This window comes from Hyperolius riggenbachi, chromosome 5 (genome assembly GCF_040937935.1).
Source record: "Hyperolius riggenbachi isolate aHypRig1 chromosome 5, aHypRig1.pri, whole genome shotgun sequence".
Lineage (NCBI taxonomy): Eukaryota > Metazoa > Chordata > Amphibia > Anura > Hyperoliidae > Hyperolius > Hyperolius riggenbachi.
Genome location: NC_090650.1, coordinates 355,064,026 through 355,083,912, shown reverse-complemented (window position 1 = coordinate 355,083,912; position 19,887 = coordinate 355,064,026). Strand labels below are relative to the sequence as shown.

At 43.8% G+C, this 19,887-nt stretch overlaps 1 protein-coding gene across 3 annotated transcripts in view; it reads right to left on the bottom strand.

Moving 5' to 3' along the window:
* Positions 1 to 1,006: 1,006 nt before the first annotated feature.
* TRIM55 (tripartite motif containing 55) overlaps positions 1,007 to 19,887 on the bottom strand; it is a 232,639-nt gene continuing 213,758 nt past the window's right edge. For 2 of the 3 annotated variants that reach the window (XM_068237449.1, XM_068237452.1), the window contains exon 10: positions 1,007 to 7,082. In XM_068237449.1, coding sequence (XP_068093550.1) covers positions 6,960 to 7,082 — 123 coding nt within the window. In that variant the 3' untranslated portion in view covers positions 1,007 to 6,959. The remainder of the gene's footprint in view (positions 7,083 to 19,887) is intronic. The other variant, XM_068237450.1, reaches the window with a different exon arrangement.

Genomic DNA, 19,887 nt, shown 5'->3' with positions numbered 1-19,887 from the left:
TGATTACACTTACAGAATGCAGTCAGAGTAGGAGGAGAAGCAAAAGGAGAGAGAGAGAGCGGGGTGAAGAGGTCCTCATGGAGAAAAGCAGCTGTGTAAGGAGTCTGACAGTGAGTGAGGAGGGGGGGAGGCAGGAGAGCAGGAGTGTTTCATTTGACTTGCACAGCAGAAGGGAGGAGGTGCCACTGCTGTCCTGAGTGAGGAAGAATGGAGGACGGCCGACTGGCTGAAGGTGAGCAGTTTGTCACAGACTTGCAGCCAGTCAGCCAGTGTGTTATTGTGTTGAGCTGGCTGGCTACCTACCGGGGGCACCTACCTGGCTAACCTACACTGTGGGAAATTAAACTGGTTACCTATACTGTGGCCAACCATACTGGCTGCCTAACTGGGGGCACTTACCTGGCTTACCTATACTGAGGGCAACTATACTGGCTGCCTATACTGGGTGCAACTATATTGATTGCCTATACTGGGGGCAACTATACGGACTGCCTATACTGGGGGCACCAATACTGGCTGCCTATACTGGGGGCAACTATACTGATTACCTATACTGGGGGAAACTATACTGACGCCTATACTGGGGGCATCTATACTTGGTTACCTATACTGGGGGCAACTATACTGGCTACCTATAATTGGGCAACTATACTTGGCTACCTATATTGGGGGCACCTATACCTGGCTACATATACCAGGGCACCTACCTGGCTAACCTATACTGTGGGCAACAAATCCAGTCAGACTTCAGTCAGTCAGAAACACCTGATCTGCATCTTGTTCAGGGTCTATGACTATAAGCGTTAGAGGCAGAGGATCAGCAGGACAGTCAGCCAATTTACATTTTTTAATGGGAAATAAATGTCAGCCTCCTTTTCCTCTCACTTCAGGTGTGCATTAATTTTCTGGCGCATAACTAGATGTGCGAATTGAACACAAACTGGGGTATATATATGAAGCGTCTGACTGTAATTTATTTATACTTCCCCCCCCCCCCCCACCCCCCAAGCGCACAGTTTTCCCCTTGTGATTTATAACCTACCTAGCAACAGGGAAGGAAGAACCGGATTGGCTGCTAAGCGAGAACTAGAGACTGCTTGGGAGACTCAGGCATTTCATGTGTGAGAACTGATATGTTTATTAATATCAGTTACTCTTGGAACAGCTACCAAATAGAGATGATCATTGAGACGCTGTTAAAAACAGGGAACACCAAGAGCCCCAATAGTGTAATACGTACTGGATAAGGTGGCAATAAATTTGTATTGCTAGATACTCACAAGTCAGGGTCACCAGCAGGCAACCACTGTAAAGGCAGGTGGGGAGATTATCCTGACCCCACTCAGGATTAAGAAGTCGCTCTCTGTAGACAGGAAGAAAGGGTAGCAACCCTCCACCAAGGGTGAACTCAAAATTGTATACAATTTCAGACAGTCAAACACATTTATTAGAAACTGATTGAGCCTGATGAAGCAGGCTCAATCCCGCTTCATCAGGCAATACAGGGAGGAGTATCAAGCGATCTGCACAAGGATACAAGTTAAACACCTCTTGGGGGGGGGGGGGTTTCTAATAAATGTGTTTGACTGTCTGAATCGCAGTCGTTGTCGTGTCTGCTTGAGGAAGGTAAGACCACCACTTCCTCCTTCATTTTTGCCATTTGAGTTGGATTTTAAGATCATTTAATCTAATTTTATACTTTTGGCGCCTCTGTTCATTGTATACAATTGAGACGCTGTTTTTCAGAGTAAATGCAAACCTGGTTGCAAATTCCAGGCATCTTGGAACTAGGACAGATTGTTGGTAACTGCATTTGGTTGGCCCAGTTCAAAGCCATATGCAATTTACATCAAAGTCATCTCTATTACCAAAGTCTTTGTGTGTCCCTTTTATCCGGTTGGCCATAATTGGACAGATATCTTGTGCATTGTGATGGAGGAGATCTGTATGTCACCACCATTGATCACACCAGTTCCATACAAACCGTTCTCCAGCTGCTGGGATTGTGTTTGGCAATACATGAAGACAGCTCTGTTTTCTCCCGAAAAGGAAATATTCGTTAAAAGTTTTTTTGTACTATTACCCACTTTTTGTTCTGGACTTACCTTTAGCTTTATCTATTTTTTTCTTGAAATCTTGATATTAACATGGCTAAAGTGTAATTATTTTCATATGTAGCTCATTATTGCCTTTAGTGTACACTATTCCCTTTATATTCGCAAGTTGCTCTTCTAGCCTTGGGTAGACTTTTGCCAGATATGAAGGAGACTATCCAAGGCCTGGAACCCACTAGCGGTACATTATTAAGCCGTTACTAAGCAGTTGTGATTTGACAAGCTCTTGCTAATGTAATGCTATGAGTGTGATCCCAATTGAGTGATGTGATTTTATAACAATCCCCCATAGATTTGCATTAGCAAGAGCTTTTTCAAATCACTAGCGCTTAGAAAAGGCTGCTAGTGGGTTTGAGCCCTAAAGCAGATTGTTATAACAAGTGACATCAAATTCTTCACATAAAGCAACACATGTAACACTTTTGTATCATTTGGGAAAACAGATTGTTTTTTTCTTTTTATCAGATGCAGGGAGTTTGAAGCTTTCTTAAACTTTCTAAAACTTAAACTGCAACAGAAGAGACCGAACTTGGTTGCCAAACACTCTTTATCCTGTGTTCTGCGTAGTTATCATAACCATTGGCCAGATCAATAATTTAATGTAGTGTGATTAACCTTAGGGGGCCTGATGACCTCCAAGTACCAGAGAACTGACTGAACAGTGTAACGGTTAAGGGCTCTGCCTCTGACACAGGAACAGGGCTGGTTTAAACCACACAGGGGCCCTAGAGCAAAAGTAACTTGGGGGACCACCCCATGAAAATCAACTCCTGGGGCCTCTGTGCCGCCAGACTTACCAGGTGGCCTCCCCAGACTGCTCCCCATGGCCCCCATTCAGTAGTTCAGCTGCCTTAAAATCTCTCACCTGTCGAAATGTTTCAAAGGCCGCTGAACTACCGAACATGTGGGGTCACAGGGAGCAGTTGGGGGAGGCCACCTGGGGGTCCGGTGATGTGGAGGCCCCTGGAGCAGAGATGGCCTGAACAGTTTGCCGGCGGGCAGTATTCTGCGAACATCGGCTGTTCGCATTCGCGGTGAACAGCGAACATTTGCATTCGCGGTGAACAGCGAACATTTGGCGTCTTTGATTTTCCCCCTATACATTATCTTTGAGCTAAACTTTAACCCCTTACCTCACAGTTAGCAGAGATATGGCAGCCAATCAGCTAGCACCCCCTCCTGGACCCCCCACCCCCCTATAAGAAAGCAGTAGTGGTGGCCATATTGGATTAATTCTCTGCTGGCTGCTGACTGTTATTGAGAGCAGGGTCAGACTTGCTGCAGATATGTAGGGAAAGCATTAGCTAGGCCTGTGTTCTTGTTCCTAACTTGCTGTGAAAGCACCCCAAACAGGCCTTTTCAGGGCTAGCACATCGCTCTGATGTGTCTTTTTTTGTGTGTGACACTCCACAGCCCACTGACACCCAGAGCTGTGTGCACACTACTGCTGTTGCCTCATTACTTTGCAGGCACAGAACCACCCCAGTGCATTATTATTTCACTGTATTCTGATAGTACTATTGCATCTCTCTGTGTGATACTCCAAAGCTCACTGACACCCAGAGCTGTGCATAATGTGATTTCTGTCCTTTAGGGATCAAAACCTGACTTTGTGTCAACTCTGTAATTTTTGGAGGGACTTTTGTTTGGCATGGATCCCCCTCTGGCACGCCCCTGACCCCTTGAAACAACTTTTCCATCACTTTTGGGCCAGAAACAGTCTTTGTAGGTTTTAAAATTTGCCTGCCCATTGAAGTCTATGGCGGTTCCCCAGATTCGCCTGTTCGTGAACATTTGCAGAAAATTCTATGTTCACGACATCTCTACCCTGGAGTGGTCCCCCTCCAATTGCCCCCCTTTTGCCTCACTGCCAGTGCCGGCCCTGCACAGGAGACCTGGGTTCAAATCTCGGTACTTCTTTTTTCAGTAAGCCACCACCTATTCAGTAAGGAGTTCTTGGGTGAGATTCCCTAACACTGCTACTGCTCAAGTACTTTGAGTCCGACAGGAGAAAAGCACAATACAAATACTGGAATTTTTATTATTAACTGTATGCTACAGCAAGCTAGAACATTATGAGGCTTGTTTAATCTATTCATCCCCTCCGGCCTCAGGCATACCATATGTACCATTCAGCAGAGTCAGGGCAGGCACTTCTATCTGGGCAACGTCTCCATTGAGTGGGTGGAGAGGAGAGATGATTGACTCTGCAGCATTGTACTACATTATGTGGCACAAGTTGCAACACACAAGGTTATGATTAATTTTTGATACATTTCTGTTGAAATCCAAGATTGATTGACCAATGTGGTAAGAAATCAATCACTAGCTGATCGATTTGCAATCATGGAGGGATCAATTGCTTGCCATATTGGTTTAATGTACACAAGTGGTCACAGAGGCCTCTTCCCTACAACACCACACCGATAGAAACAGCCATATTTACGTCCTGTGACCATGCTTCTCTAGCGCACTGGGCCTGATTTAACCACTTCACTGTAAAAATAAAACTGAAGGAAGGCCCAGACGTCTAAATAAATCCCCCTTTTCACTGAACAGCTGAATTTGATTGGTAGATGTGGACAGAGATGTATTAAGATGTAATGGGGCCTTAGGCAAGGTAGTAGATTTGGGGCCCCCTTGTGGTTCATTTAGTAAGCGCAAGTGGAGAGAGGTCAAGGAGGTGGCAGGTGAACCCTTTGACACCCTCTAGTCCCCAATCACCTGCAGAGTCGCCTGGTGGATAATCCTGCTCTGGATGTGGACAGTTACCCCATGTTTAGTTCTGGATTTCTGTGCACATTTTTTTGATAACTCCGCTACATTGAAATCCTTTAGCAACAACCTCTTTTAGGGTACAACAAACTACTGAATAATAACAGACTTCATTCTATTAAACAGGTCTCCTAAATTGCAAAATCTTCTGTTTACATCACTATTACAAATAAGTTGGCTTATCTGTCCAACTCAAAGCACAAATGAGACGCTTTTGATAGAGGCAGTCATTTTCTGAATTCCAGGTTCCAGACACTCAGACAGCATAGGCTCCAACAGCCCTTGCTGGCAATCTGACCAGGGGCCTCGTTACATATCCAGAAGACACTGGAGATGGTTTATCGAGACTGGTGCAAAAGAAAACTAGATCAAAATGCAACGATTGTCCAGAGGAATCAATCAGAATCATCCTTGCTCCATGAAGCTGCTGACCAATCAGAATCATCCTTGCTCCATGAAGCTGCTGACCAATCAGAATCATCCTTGCTCCATGAAGCTGCTGACCAATCAGAATCATCCTTGCTCCATGAAGCTGCTGACCAATCAGAATCATCCTTGCTCCATGAAGCTGCTGAAGCCTGAAATCTTTTGCTCCAGCTTTCCTTGTACCTGTCTCCGTAAGGCAGGGGCTACACTTGAGGGGATCGCACAATGGTTTGCCCGCAAGCAGAATCGCACCAGATGTGACAGTCCATGTTAATCAATGGATTAATTCATTTCTAGATGAGGTTCCTGCATGCGGGTAAAAAAACTTGCTGCTTGCAGCTTAATATTGCGCACTGTGGGCTTGATTCACTAAACCGTGATAACTCAAATATCACACCTCATCAAAGATCACACCTTATGAAAAGATATCACACCTTATCAAAGATATCACACCTTATCAAAGTTAACATGCCTTATCAGAGTAGCATAGCGAGCGCTACAAACGTATACCTGCTAATTGGCAATGGCACTCGTCCTGCCCTGAGCCCCTGCGGGTTCGTAGTGCTCGCTATGCTACTCTGATAAAGCAAGTTAACTTTGATAAATCTTTGATAAGGTGTGATATGTTTTCATAAGGTGTGATATCTTTTCATTAGGTGATATCTTTGATAAGGTGTGATATTTGAGTTATCACGGTTTAGTGAATCAAGCCCTTTGTGTGATGTGATTCCCATATCTGACAATCAGCTGCTTCCAGCCAACTGTGGATAATGTGTACATTAAAACACACCCTACAAAAATCATCCGTGGTAAACCATAGGCAATTTTTCGAGGATGTATGCGTGAACCCTCCCTTAGGGCCTATTTCCACAAGCTTCGTATTGGGGCCATTTTCCTCACGCAATTTCAAATGCGGAATCGCAGCCTATTGAAATCAGTAGGCTACATCTGAAATACATACAGTCAAAAAAAATAATAATAAATAGTGCCAGGTGCAGTTTTCGGTAGACCGCATCTGAATCCCTATAGCCGTGGATGGCACTAGGGCCAGATCATCCACAATGTAAACCTAGGCAGTTGCCTAGGGCCTGGATAGTATCTAGGGGGCCGGTGGATGATATCTCCCACCAAATCTAGCAAAAAAAAGCCAGGTGATCATAAGCGCTGGACAAAAAGTGTTATCTTGCCTAGGGTTCCATTTTATCTTTAACCTTCTCTGCATGGCACAGCTATAGCGATTCGGCTGCGGCGTCACACAGCACGGGTGCAGCGTCCAATTCAGCAACACACGTGGAAATAAGCCCTAAATCAAACCTGCTGTATCCAAGGTTCCATCAGAGGCTTCTGAGACAGATGTATAAACTTGATGGCTATTTCCTAGTAAAACTCTGAATTTTCTATTGCCCAGCTTGGTGCGCTTTCCATGCAGTAATCACTGCCATTTTGTAGATATTCATTTTTTCTCATTATTTTCCATTCTAAAGTGGGGGAGCAAAGACCATACAAAACATGAAAGAAAAAAGTGAAAATATAAAACAGCTGCAGTGCTGGAAATCTACAGTAGTGTATTAGGAGTGTTCACAGCGAGCGTAGGAGTGTTTCATACTGACACTGTGGACAAGAGCAGTTTCTCATGATAAGTTGTTACTCTGGTAAGGAATTGAGCCAGGAGAAAGAGAAGACATGACGTGTAGTGTCTGTGTTTTCGGACTCATTAGTTCCAGGAGTCCCCTGTGTGTCTCCCCGGGCTGCTGTCTCAGATCCAGTCTGCAAGAGAAGCAGCTTTGCATGAGATATAAGATAGAAACACTTCTGATGGGCACTGCAGGAGAGATCTGTCATTATACATGCATGCACTTATGCCTCATGTCTGAGCACATCATTAAATATGACCTATACTGAGAGATGTAGAAAGCTGCCACTGCAGTCCTCAGATGGGATAGCTGCCTTTTTGTCGTGCATGGTGGCCTTTTGACTATGATAGGTTTTGAGCCAAAGACCTGCAACAACAAGCATGCTGCCCTCTGGGCAGAGTGAAGTAGAATGGAGTCAGAATGCACGTCATCTGCATACTCATTCTGGGTCAGTGACGCAGAGTGTGACGCAGAGTAGGAAGGAGAGGTTCATCGTGGCAGTCACAACTAAATCCATTTTAGAAAGAATTTGCCGGTGTCAGCTTTCATAATCTCCCTATTGTTGTACTTAAAGGGAACTGGAAAGAGAGTGATTTGGAGGCTGCCATATTTATTTCCTTTTAAACAAATTGCCGGCTGTCCTGCTGATCCTCAGCTTTAAATACTTTTAAGGATGGGAATACACAGCTCGATTATGCCGCTCGATTCTCCTGCTCGATCGTTTTGCCACTTGATTTCGCAGTCAATTCTCTTATCTTCTGCTCGTTTTCCTTATCTTTTTCCATTCACTTCAATCCGGAATCGAGCGGCGAAACGATCGGGCGGGAGATCGGACATGTCGGAAATTATATATCGAGCCATCTTAATGGCTCAAAATCGAGCCGTGTATTCCCAGCATTTGGCTCATACACACGTTCAAGAAAAGTCTTTTAAATGCACAATTATCAAACAACTTTTGTTGTTGAAACAAACCAAAAAAGTTGTTTGCTATTGTTCAAGCAACTGATAAGGCGCAGATCACGTCAATCCGACTGTTGGATTGACTTGAGCTGCGTCTTATCAGTTGTTTGAACAATAGCAAACAACTTTTTTGGTTTGTTTGAACAACAAAAGTTTTCGATATTTGTGCATTTAAAAGACTTTTTTTGAGCGTGTGTATGAGCCTTTACCCATAGACCCTGAAAAAGCATGCAGATTAGATGTTTCTGACAAGAATCTGACAAGATTAGCTGCATGCTTGTTTCAGGTGTGTGATTCAAACACTGATGCCTGGATGACCAGCAGGACTGCCAGGCGACTGGTATTGTTTAAAATGAAATATATATGGCAACTTCCACATACCTGTCTCTTCAGGTTCCCTTTAAAACTGAAATTCCAATTTTGTTTAAAGGAAGAAAAAAAAATAATTGACACAAATTAATGTTACACAAGTAAGGCCTCCTTTCCACAAACTGTTGAGCTGTGTGCTCAGCAAGCAGTTGCCAGGCAGCAGCAAGCAGTTACCAGGCAGCAGCAAGCAGTTACCAGGCAGCAGCAAGCAGTTGTGAGAGTTTGAGAGGCATTTCACTGCCTGTAAACAGTTCGTGGAAAAGAGGCCTTAGGGCTCTTTTCCACGGGTAGTTGATAGGCAGTGAAATACCTCTCAGGCTCTCACAACTGCTTGCTGCTGCCTGGTAACTGCTCACTGCTGCCTGGCTGGTAATTGCTTGCTGAGCACACAGTTCAACTGCCTGTGGAAAAGTGGCCTTAGAGCCCTTTTCCATGAGCAGTTGATAGGCAGTGAAAAGACTGTCAAACTCTCACAACTGCTTACTGCTGCCTGGTAACTGCTTGCTGCTGCCTGGTAACTGTTTGCTGCTGCCTGATAACTGCTTGCTGTTGCTTGGGAACTGCTCACTGAGAGTGCAGTTCAGCCGCCTGTAGAAAAGGGCCCTCATTTTGTTTTTCTAATTACATAATATCAGAATATTCTCCAATATTTCCACAACAGGGGTGAAGCGCCAGGATTGTATAAAACTGAGTTGAGACAAACGGACCACATATGGTACCAACCATTTTGGGAGTTTGTTATTTAATAGAAAGGAGAATGACCGCATCCTAGTCCCAGCTAGAGTTGGATTCATTGTCTCCACCTGTTTCTTGTGGTCAGTTGCCCCACTGCAACCCACCTTAGTGAGTAGCCCATGTATTTTATACCTAATCTGTTTATTTATTGACATACTACACTATTTGGGCTCCCGTTTTTTGTCTCCTGTGTTCTTTTCTCCAGGATGCCCAGACCCCTCACCAATGCATCTCTACAATATTTCAGCTGGCATCTACCTATGGACAATCAAAGTGCATGGAAAGACATATTCTACTTTACTAAAAAGTTAAATGGGTTCTCCTTTGGTGTATTCTCTATAGTACAGACTGCTCAGTAGCACCCATCTTCCTGCATAAGTAATTAGCTGCAAAGCAGAGTAAGCATTGAAACTCTTTCTACACATCTGGAATAAGCAGATACGCACTATCATGTGTTTTGCTGTTAGGAGCAGCGAAGAGGACCTGTTTACACACCGCAACTCATCTACATAGTGTGTAAGTCTCCATAGACTAACATTGCTCTCACAACGAGGTGTTTGTTTGTGTGTGTGTGTGTGTGTGTGTGTGTGTGTGTGGGGGGGGGGGGGGGGGGGGAGAGTACCGCAACGCAATGCGACGCGTTAAGTTTGAAAGTAGCTAAGGAAACCAGTAGTGTGAACAATCTGAAACACATCACTGGTTTGACTTCCATTTATAAATGCGGCTATCCTGGCTGCTGTACTGATCCTCTGATTGTATATTTTCTGACTGAGATCAGGTATCCTGATTCCAGTCTACAGTAGCTGCACTGGCTGCATGCTTGTTCCAGGTTGGTTTCTGAGAAACTGAAACAGATCACCACGACAGCCAGACACAACTTGTCTGTTTTGTAAAGGGAATAAAAATGACAGCCTCCATACTCCTTTTAAGTCAGTTTTCCTTTAAAAGTACAACTGTAACGAGAGGGATATGGAGGTTGCCATATTTACTTCCTTTTAAGCAATAGTAGTTGCCTGGCTATCCTGCTGATCCTCTGCCTCTAATTCTTTTAGCCATAGACCCTGAAGAAGCATGCAGCAGATCAGGTGTTTCTGACATTATTGTCAGATCTGACAAGACTAGCTGCATGCTTGTTTCTGGTGTTATTCAGACACCACTGGAGCCAAATAGATCAGCAGGGCTGCCAGGCAACTGGTATTGTTTAAAAGGAAATAAATATGGCAGCATCCATGTTGTCACTTCAGTTGTTCTTTAAGAAGAAATCCGCACAGTGGCTGTGACAGAGGCTGCAGGTTATGAATATGTGGAAATGTAAAGCATTTCTTCTAGGGAGCCACAGTGTGAGGCTCTAATGCTAAGTGCTTCACTTTCAGTTTTGCCTCGAGAGGTTTTTAGAAAAATTAGCCTTTCAAATCCCTTAACCTCTTATGAACTGCCTATTCAGCACTGCTTAGGGGAGAAGTTATACCCCAAGGATTCTATTGATCCTGCAGCGCTGCCAGTTCAGTATTAAATCAGTCGATCAGCACATGACCTTGTGAACTCCAATTTCAAAGTTGAAAGAGAACCTCTCATGCATAAAAATGCTCTAAAAATAATAGTATTAGGCCTCCTCTCCACGGACCACTGATAGGCAGTGAAATGCCTCTCAAACTCTCTCAACTGCTCATTGCTGCCTAGTAACTGCTCGTTGCTGCATGATAATTGCTTACTTCTGCCTGGTAACTGCTTGCTGAGCACACAGCTCAACAGTTCGTGGAAAGGAGGCCTTAAAGTGCACATTGTACTGGCTGCAAGTTCTAATATTTAGATTATTTGCACCTGGGAAGTCCAGGGGAGCCTCACCATTCCTGCAAGACATGCGCATTGGCATTGAGCATTGTCCCAATGTTATATAGGCTCTTCATTTTAAAGAGAACCCGAGGTGGGGTTCTAAGAATGAAATCTGTGCTCAGAGGCTGGGTCTGCTTATATTGCCCAGCCTCTGTTGCTATTTCAATCCCCCCAAAGTTCCCCCTGCGCTCCGTTCTCACCCATAAATCACAGCCTCGCTGTGCGGGCTGTGTTTACTTTTGTTCTGTCACTCTCCGCCGTTCCCCCGCCTCCTCCATAGCTCCGGTCCCTGCCTGCGTCCCTTCTCTCCCCACTGATTGGAGGGAAGGAATGCGGGCGGGGACTGGCGCTATGCAGGAGGCGGGGGAGCGGCGAGAGTGACAGGACAAAAGTAAACACAGCCCGCTGTGACAAGCTGCGTGACGGCAGCGCAGCTGATGATTTATGGGGAGAGCGGAGCGCAGCGGGAACTTTAGGGGGATTGAAATAGCAACAGAGGCTGGGAAATATAATCAGACCCAGCCTCTGAGCGCAGATTTCATTCTTAGAACCCCACCTCGGATTCTCTTTAAGATCTCTTTCCACGCGCAGTTGAACTGTGTGCTCAGCAAGCAGTTACCAGGCAGCAGTGAGCAGTTACCAGGCAGCAGCAAACAGTTGCCAGGCGGCAGCAAGCGGTTGTGAGCATTTGAGAGGCTTTTCACTGCCTGCTAACTGCTCGTGGAACAGGGGACTGAGAATTTGTCTCAGAATAGTGGTATTGGTGTTCCCTAAGTTCTCCAAGTGATAATAAACTGAATGAAGACTGCAAACTGAGCCCAAAGAGATTATCAAGGCTCCCCCTCATGCCTTCATGAAAGAAAACAGGTCAATGCAATGGTGGTCAAGTGATGCATTGTGGGGCACTTCATATAGTTACTCCAACCTGGATAATTGCAAATACCTTCTGTTTTAAGAAGGCACATTTCTGTTTTGCATAGCATTTTAGTAAGAGGGCTTTATAGCCCCTTATACACTCCTAGGGGTTCTGGTTTACCACAAGCTAGCTGTGCAATTTGTGACTCTGGGTGTTTTAGGTCTCATCCCATAGAGCCACATTAATCCATGCCATGCACTGATGAGGACCATCCAGTCTGAAAAGTCTTCATGCATATCGGATTGTTGTGGCTCTGTACAATTAACAAGCTGACGTATAATTGCATTCCAGCGGATCTGGAGGTGTGTTTAGCTATCAGGGACATCAAAGGGATGATTTTCATATTCAGCAGTGATGCATTGTAGGACATCTCATATACACACTCCAACCTGAATAATCACAAATACCTTCTGTTTTAAAGGACCGCTATCGCGAAAAAAGTAGGCAGTTAAAATCTGACAGTACCAACAGGTTTTTGGCCAGTCCATCTCCTCATAGGGGATTCTGAGTTTTTTTTTTTGTTTTTAACAGCATACCAGCGAGCCTCCCTAATCACTTGCACACTATTTTGTCAGTTAGACTTTGCAATTGCTGTTCAGGAAATGCTGTTTAAAACAAAGAAAACCCTGAGAATCCCCCATGAAAAGAAGAACTGGCCCAAAACCTGTCGGTTCTGTCAGATTTCAACCGCCTACTTTTTTTCGCGATAGTGGTCCTTTAAGAAGTCAAATTTCTGTTTTGCATAGCGTTTAAGTAAAATGCTTTTTGGTCCTTTTTAGCCCCTTACACACTCCTAGGGGTTTCGGTTCACCATGAGCTTGCTGGGCAATCTGTAAAATTTACACAGTTGACTATAGTTTGACAAATTATCAGACTGGTATGTCACAAGTTCATTATCCAGTTCTTTATATTAAATTTGAGTGTTGATCAGATTTGCATCTCAGGAGCCTAGACATATACAAAACTGGCACCGTAAACCCCATCCATCAGTACATGGCCTGCTTCTGATAGTGAAAGGATGAAAGAGAGATGGGTGACACAATGAGCAGAAAGGGACAGCTACATTTGGCACAGATGCGTAAAGGACAGAAAGAATATTTGCAGCAATAGTGATATGTGGCTGGAACTAGCAGTGATGTAAGAGGAAGGACCTGGGAATAGTTACACCTCCTTCAGTCTATGGGGGAAGTTAACTGTGCCTAATGGGAAATGTGGTCTTTGTTTTGATCATAGAAATAAATGAAGAACTAAGAAGGATCAAGTAACTTATTGGCGGAGAGGTATTTACTATTAAAAACAGAGGGTTGAAGTTGAGTGCATGAAATAGAGGCGCATGGAAAACTGGCCTAAACTTAAAACCCCTTCCTTCCTAAAGTGGATCCAAGTTAAACTTTTACACATTTCATAATTGTGCCCCTTCCATATATTTTATAGGGCATTCCTCAAGCCAAATACTTTTTTTCGTTTTAATGCTCTAATTCCCTATAAACTAAGCAAGCCACACCCAAAGCTCCTCCAGTGCCTAGGCATCCTGAGTCCCATGCAGCAAGTGCTCATGGGAGCTCAGCCTGGGTGGAGGAGGCGTTACCAGCCAGGAGCTGCTGACATTTCAGAGGCAAGGGGGTGGAGAGGGGAGGAGAGAGGAGTGGAGTTTTCACAGGTTGAGGGGTGGAGATACAGAGCAGCTTGGCTGTGTAACGATGACAAGCAGAATATGGCTGCTCTAATTTGATCTTTGTTACTTTAGAAAAAGGACTTTACATCAAAAGTGCAATCTCATAATGCAGAAGAAGTCTATTTGAAAAACCTTTATTGACACATATAGCAAAATGGTATATAAAAAAATATAAAACAGAGAGTTCTTAAAATTCATACAATCGGTCTTCATATACTCAACAATACATCAAATGACCAAAAGAGTGGGGCTAAGACGTATTCTGACTTGGCTTGATAAGAGGTTGTAGCTTTTATGGGTATTTATCTCAAAGGCGTATTCTGATTTAGCTTAATAAGTGGCTGTAGCTTTTATGGGTATTTATCTCAAAGGCCTTTGAGATAAATACCCATAAAAGCTACAACCACTTATCAAGCCAAGTCAGAATACGTCTTAGCTCCACTCTTTTGGTCATTTGATGTATTGTTGAGTATATGAAGACCGATTGTATGAATTTGAAGAACTCTCTGTTTTATATTTTTTTTATATACCATTTTGCTATACGTGTCAATAAAGGTTTTTCAAATAGACTTCTTCTGCATTATGAGATTGCACTTTTGATGTAAAGTCCTTTTTCTAAAGTAACAAAGGCCTTAGTGGGCAAGGTGGACTTCCCCTTAAAAGGACTGTGTTTTGATCCTTCACGTTGCAAAGGATTGCACCCGAATATATATATTCATAAATGCTCTCATTTGATCACAGGAAGATATAATCATATACTGTTGAAGCTGTTTGCAGCTATATTGACTGTGTAAACCATCTAAACTTTAGGATAAGATATATAGAGAAGTTACTTGCTATAGTTAATTTTTCATCTCGGATTCGCTTTAAGACTCCCTCTCCTGATGTCGACCCTAGAACTTCCCCTTCCTGACGACTAACCCTAAAATCCTCTTTCCTCATACCTAAACCTAAAACCCCCTTCCTGACACCTAACCCTAAAGCCCGTCTTCCTGTTCCTGAAGCCTAAACCTAAAAGCCTCCTTCCTAACGCCTAACCCTAAAACTCCCCTTCCTGACGCCTACCCCTAAAACCCCCCTTCCTGATGCCTAACCCTAAACCCCCCCTTTCCTGATGCCTAACCCTAAAACCCCCTTCCTGACACCTAACCCTAAACCCCCCCTTCCTGATGCCTAACCCTAAACCCCCTCTTCCTGATGCCTAACTCTAAAACTCCCTTCCTGACGCCTAACCCTAAAACCTCCTTCCTGACTGTATCGTAAAATCCCCCTTCCTGATGCCTAATCCTAAAACCCCCCTTCCTGATGCCTAACACTAAAACCCCCTTCCTGACGCCTAACCCTAAAACCCCCTTCCTGACTGTATGCTAAAATCTCCCTTCCTGACACCTAACCCTAAAACCCCTCTTTTTCACGCCTAACCCCCTTTCTAACCATATAATTTTCTAACAATACATTTAAAAAAAATAATTTTCAAAAACTAAAAATTCATAAATATAAAAGACAAAAACATTGCAAAAACCATAACGCTCTCATTTTCAAAAATGAAAAATGTTGGTTAGACGGGCCCGGTGCCAACTATTTTTTAGGTGCCCAAATCTCTGCTTTGGTCGCCCAATAGCCGATATTTGCATTAGCGCCTATCGGGTGCTCAAATCGACCATTAGTGACACACTCCCAAATTTCCTGCTTCCGTTCAGTTTATACAGGACTGTAGAACTCACATTATACTGCTGATCTCCTGTATCCAGGCTTTGCTGGGGTCATGCATGCTGCTCCTAGGGCTTAAATTTGGGGGATGTTTTATATTTCAAGCATGCTAGGAATTCCTGCTAGGTCTTATTCTCAGGGGATGTCTTACTATAAGGGGAACACGGTAGCTGTTTCCATTCAGAATCACACCTGGGTTTAATTATTGAGGTTCATCTGAATTCTGTTATTGATGATTGTTAAAGGGAACCTAAAACGATAGGGATATGGAGGCTGCCATATTTATTTCCTTTGAAACAATACCAGTTGCCTGGCTGTCCTACTGATCTATTTAGCTGCACTAGAGTATGAATCACAACAGAAACAAGCATGCTGCTAATCTTGTCAGATCTGACAATAATGCCAAAAACACATGATCTGTATATGCTTGTTCAGGGTCTGTGGCTAAAAGTATTAGAGGCAGAGGATCAGCAGGGCTGCCAGGCAACTGATATTGTTTAAAAAGAAAAAAATATTGAAGCCTCCATGTCCCTCTAACTTCAGGTTAACGTTAAATAAAATTAATGTATTCTCTCCTACCCTTTTCATGTAATATGTGGTCATATGGTAGATTTTTTTCTTTCATTTTTCTTTTCTTTTTTCTTTTTGTAAAACAAAATATGAATATACTGTTTATTTGCTAGGGGTTGACTCACTTAGGGCTCATTCACACTTGCACATGTGCAGTGCTGACAGTCATGACACATTGCACATAGTGTCCCCATGTCCTTAGAATTTCATGCTACCATTCACAGTATAGCTTTGCATTGATGCACAGATAAAATGCCCACAATTCAGCTGGTTTCCTTCCTCCACATGAGGCAGCCCATATCATACAGAATCCCTGCTTTCTTTGCCCCCAGGCCACAACACTGCCCTCTCCCAGCCTCCAGGATCCAGCACCACTTGCCTCCTCAAGACTCCCTCCTGCCGGGTCGTGGCAACTAATTTAATTCCCGGCTTTACATCGCAGACTAGGCCTCAACTCTAAACTGTTGCCATACTGTCCAACAGTCCCGATTTGGGCGGGACTTACCCGGTTCCCGCCCCCTTGTCCCGGGTCCCGCCCACTCATTAACAAGTCCCGTTTTTGCAAGCCTTTCATATGGTGACACATACCAGGTGTCTATGAAGCCTGTCTTTTTAAGACAGGGGTCTGTCTAAATGTGCTAATTACAAGCAGTTATGTCCTGCATAACATAGCCCAAAACCCCCAGACCTCTCCTCCTTCCCTCCCCTCTGTGAGTAGCTCTCTTACAGCTTTCTCCTCCCTCCAGCCAATAGAAACACAGAGGCAGCCCTGCCCGCCCCGCCCCCACAAGCTCGTTCAGGCACGGAGGAGAAGAGTCAGCCTGTATCTGGGAGCAGAGATCAGCATGGCTCCCTGCACTGACGTTTTATGGTAGGCAGATAACACAGCTCTCAGTCACACAGATCACAGCAGCCTGTCCTGTACAGTGGAGGCTGCTTGTGAGTGTGACTGGGACAGATGGTGATAGACCAGGGAGTTTAACCCTTCCCTCCTGTGCTGCTGCAGACACAGAGGAGATAACACAGCTCTGAGTCACACCACAAATCACTGCAGCCTGTCCTGCCCTTCAGAGGCTGTGAGTGTGACTGGGACAGTGATAGACCTGGGAATGTAACTCTCCTCCTGTGCTGCTGCAGACACACATAGAGGAGATAACACAGCCAGTGGTGCTCAGCAGAGCTCGAATATTCGAGTAGCTCGAATATTCGAGCTCTTTCTCAGCTATTCGAGCTCGGTATTCGAGCTCCGAATAGCTAGAGCTATTCGAATGGGGTATTCGAGTACACTCGAATAGCCCATTCACTATTCGAGCTATTCGAGCAAAACGGCGCTATTCGAGCTCGGTACCGAGCTCGAATAGCGTCATAGCCCAGATTGATGTCCTTAGAGCCAATCAGAGGGCTCCCAGGCCCTCTGACGGCAGCCAATCACAGAGGGGGACCCTGGCCAGCCCCTACCCTATAAATAGCGGCCGCCATGTTAGGTTTCTCTGTGCTTGCCTGAGACTTGCATAGAGAGAGAGTTGCTCCTTTGTGCTTTGGCTTAGCAAGAGCTCTATTGTGGTCATTTACCTAGCGTTTTTGCTCACATACACCTCCTATACACACCTATATTGTTGTTAGTTAGTTAGACATTGTATTTTAGTTAGTAGCTTTTGTGTTACATAGACAGAGACAGCTGCTGCAAGCTTACAGCTTTAGGCCTCAGGGCCTGCCTGTGTGGGCAGCTGTTCTCTCCTGTCCTCTGTTTATTTCTCTCATCTATACCAGTATTTCTGCTGTCCTTTACTACTGATTGTATTAGTATTGTAGTTATATACTGTAACTGTACTAGGACACTCACTGTCACTGTTCATAGGCTACTAGCTGCTCCTGCGTGTGTGCACTCACTGTCTGTGTACACACTACACACACTCTATTTCCTTCTGATTACTGATTGATTATTGTAATTAGTTAGTTACTTACTGTTACTACTTGTTACTCTTACTGTACTAGGAGTCTAGGACACTCAGTCACTGTTCATCGGCTACTACTAGCTCCTGCGTGTGTGCACTCACTGTCTGAGTACACACTACACACACTCTATTTCCTTCTGATTACTGATTGATTATTGTAATTAGTTAGTTACTTACTGTTACTACTTGTTACTCTTACTGTACTAGGAGTCTAGGACACTCAGTCACTGTTCTTTGGCTACTACTAGCTCCTGCGTGTGTACACTCACTGTCTGAGTACACACTACACACACTCTATTTCCTTCTGATTACTGATTGATTATTGTAATTAGTTAGTTACTTACTGTTACTACTTGTTACTCTTACTGTACTAGGAGTCTAGGACACTCAGTCACTGTTCATCGGCTACTACTAGCTCCTGCGTGTGTGCACTCACTGTCTGAGTACACACTACACACACTCTATTTCCTTCTGATTACTGATTGATTATTGTAATTAGTTAGTTACTTACTGTTACTACTTGTTACTCTTACTGTACTAGGAGTCTAGGACACTCAGTCACTGTTCATCGGCTACTACTAGCTCCTGCGTGTGTGCACTCACTGTCTGAGTACACACTACACACACTCTATTTCCTTCTGATTACTGATTGATTATTGTAATTAGTTAGTTACTTACTGTTACTACTTGTTACTCTTACTGTACTAGGAGTCTAGGACACTCAGTCACTGTTCATCGGCAACTACTAGCTCCTGCGTGTGTGCACTCACTGTCTGAGTACACACTACACACACTCTATTTCCTTCTGATTACTGATTGATTATTGTAATTAGTTAGTTACTTACTGTTACTACTTGTTACTCTTACTGTACTAGGAGTCTAGGACACTCAGTCACTGTTCATCGGCTACTACTAGCTCCTGCGTGTGTGCACTCACTGTCTGAGTACACACTACACACACTCTATTTCCTTCTGATTACTGATTGATTATTGTAATTAGTTAGTTACTTACTGTTACTACTTGTTACTCTTACTGTACTAGGAGTCTAGGACACTCAGTCACTGTTCATCGGCTACTACTAGCTCCTGCGTGTGTGCACTCACTGTCTGAGTACACACTACACACACTCTATTTCCTTCTGATTACTGATTGATTATTGTAATTAGTTAGTTACTTACTGTTACTACTTGTTACTCTTACTGTACTAGGAGTCTAGGACACTCAGTCACTGTTCATCGGCTACTACTAGCTCCTGCGTGTGTGCACTCACTGTCTGAGTACACACTACACACACTCTATTTCCTTCTGATTACTGATTGATTATTGTAATTAGTTAGTTACTTACTGTTACTACTTGTTACTCTTACTGTACTAGGAGTCTAGGACACTCAGTCACTGTTCATCGGCTACTACTAGCTCCTGCGTGTGTGCACTCACTGTCTGAGTACACACTACACACACTCTATTTCCTTCTGATTACTGATTGATTATTGTAATTAGTTAGTTACTTACTGTTACTACTTGTTACTCTTACTGTACTAGGAGTCTAGGACACTCAGTCACTGTTCATCGGCTACTAGCTCCTGCGTGTGTGCACTCACTGTCTGAGTACACACTACACACACTCTATTTCCTTCTGATTACTGATTGATTATTGTAATTAGTTAGTTACTTACTGTTACTACTTGTTACTCTTACTGTACTAGGAGTCTAGGACACTCAGTCACTGTTCATCGGCTACTACTAGCTCCTGCGTGTGTGCACTCACTGTCTGAGTACACACTACACACACTCTATTTCCTTCTGATTACTGATTGATTATTGTAATTAGTTAGTTACTTACTGTTACTACTTGTTACTCTTACTGTACTAGGAGTCTAGGACACTCAGTCACTGTTCATCGGCTACTACTAGCTCCTGCGTGTGTGCACTCACTGTCTGAGTACACACTACACACACTCTATTTCCTTCTGATTACTGATTGATTATTGTAATTAGTTAGTTACTTACTGTTACTACTTGTTACTCTTACTGTACTAGGAGTCTAGGACACTCAGTCACTGTTCATCGGCTACTACTAGCTCCTGCGTGTGTGCACTCACTGTCTGAGTACACACTACACACACTCTATTTCCTTCTGATTACTGATTGATTATTGTAATTAGTTAGTTACTTACTGTTACTACTTGTTACTCTTACTGTACTAGGAGTCTA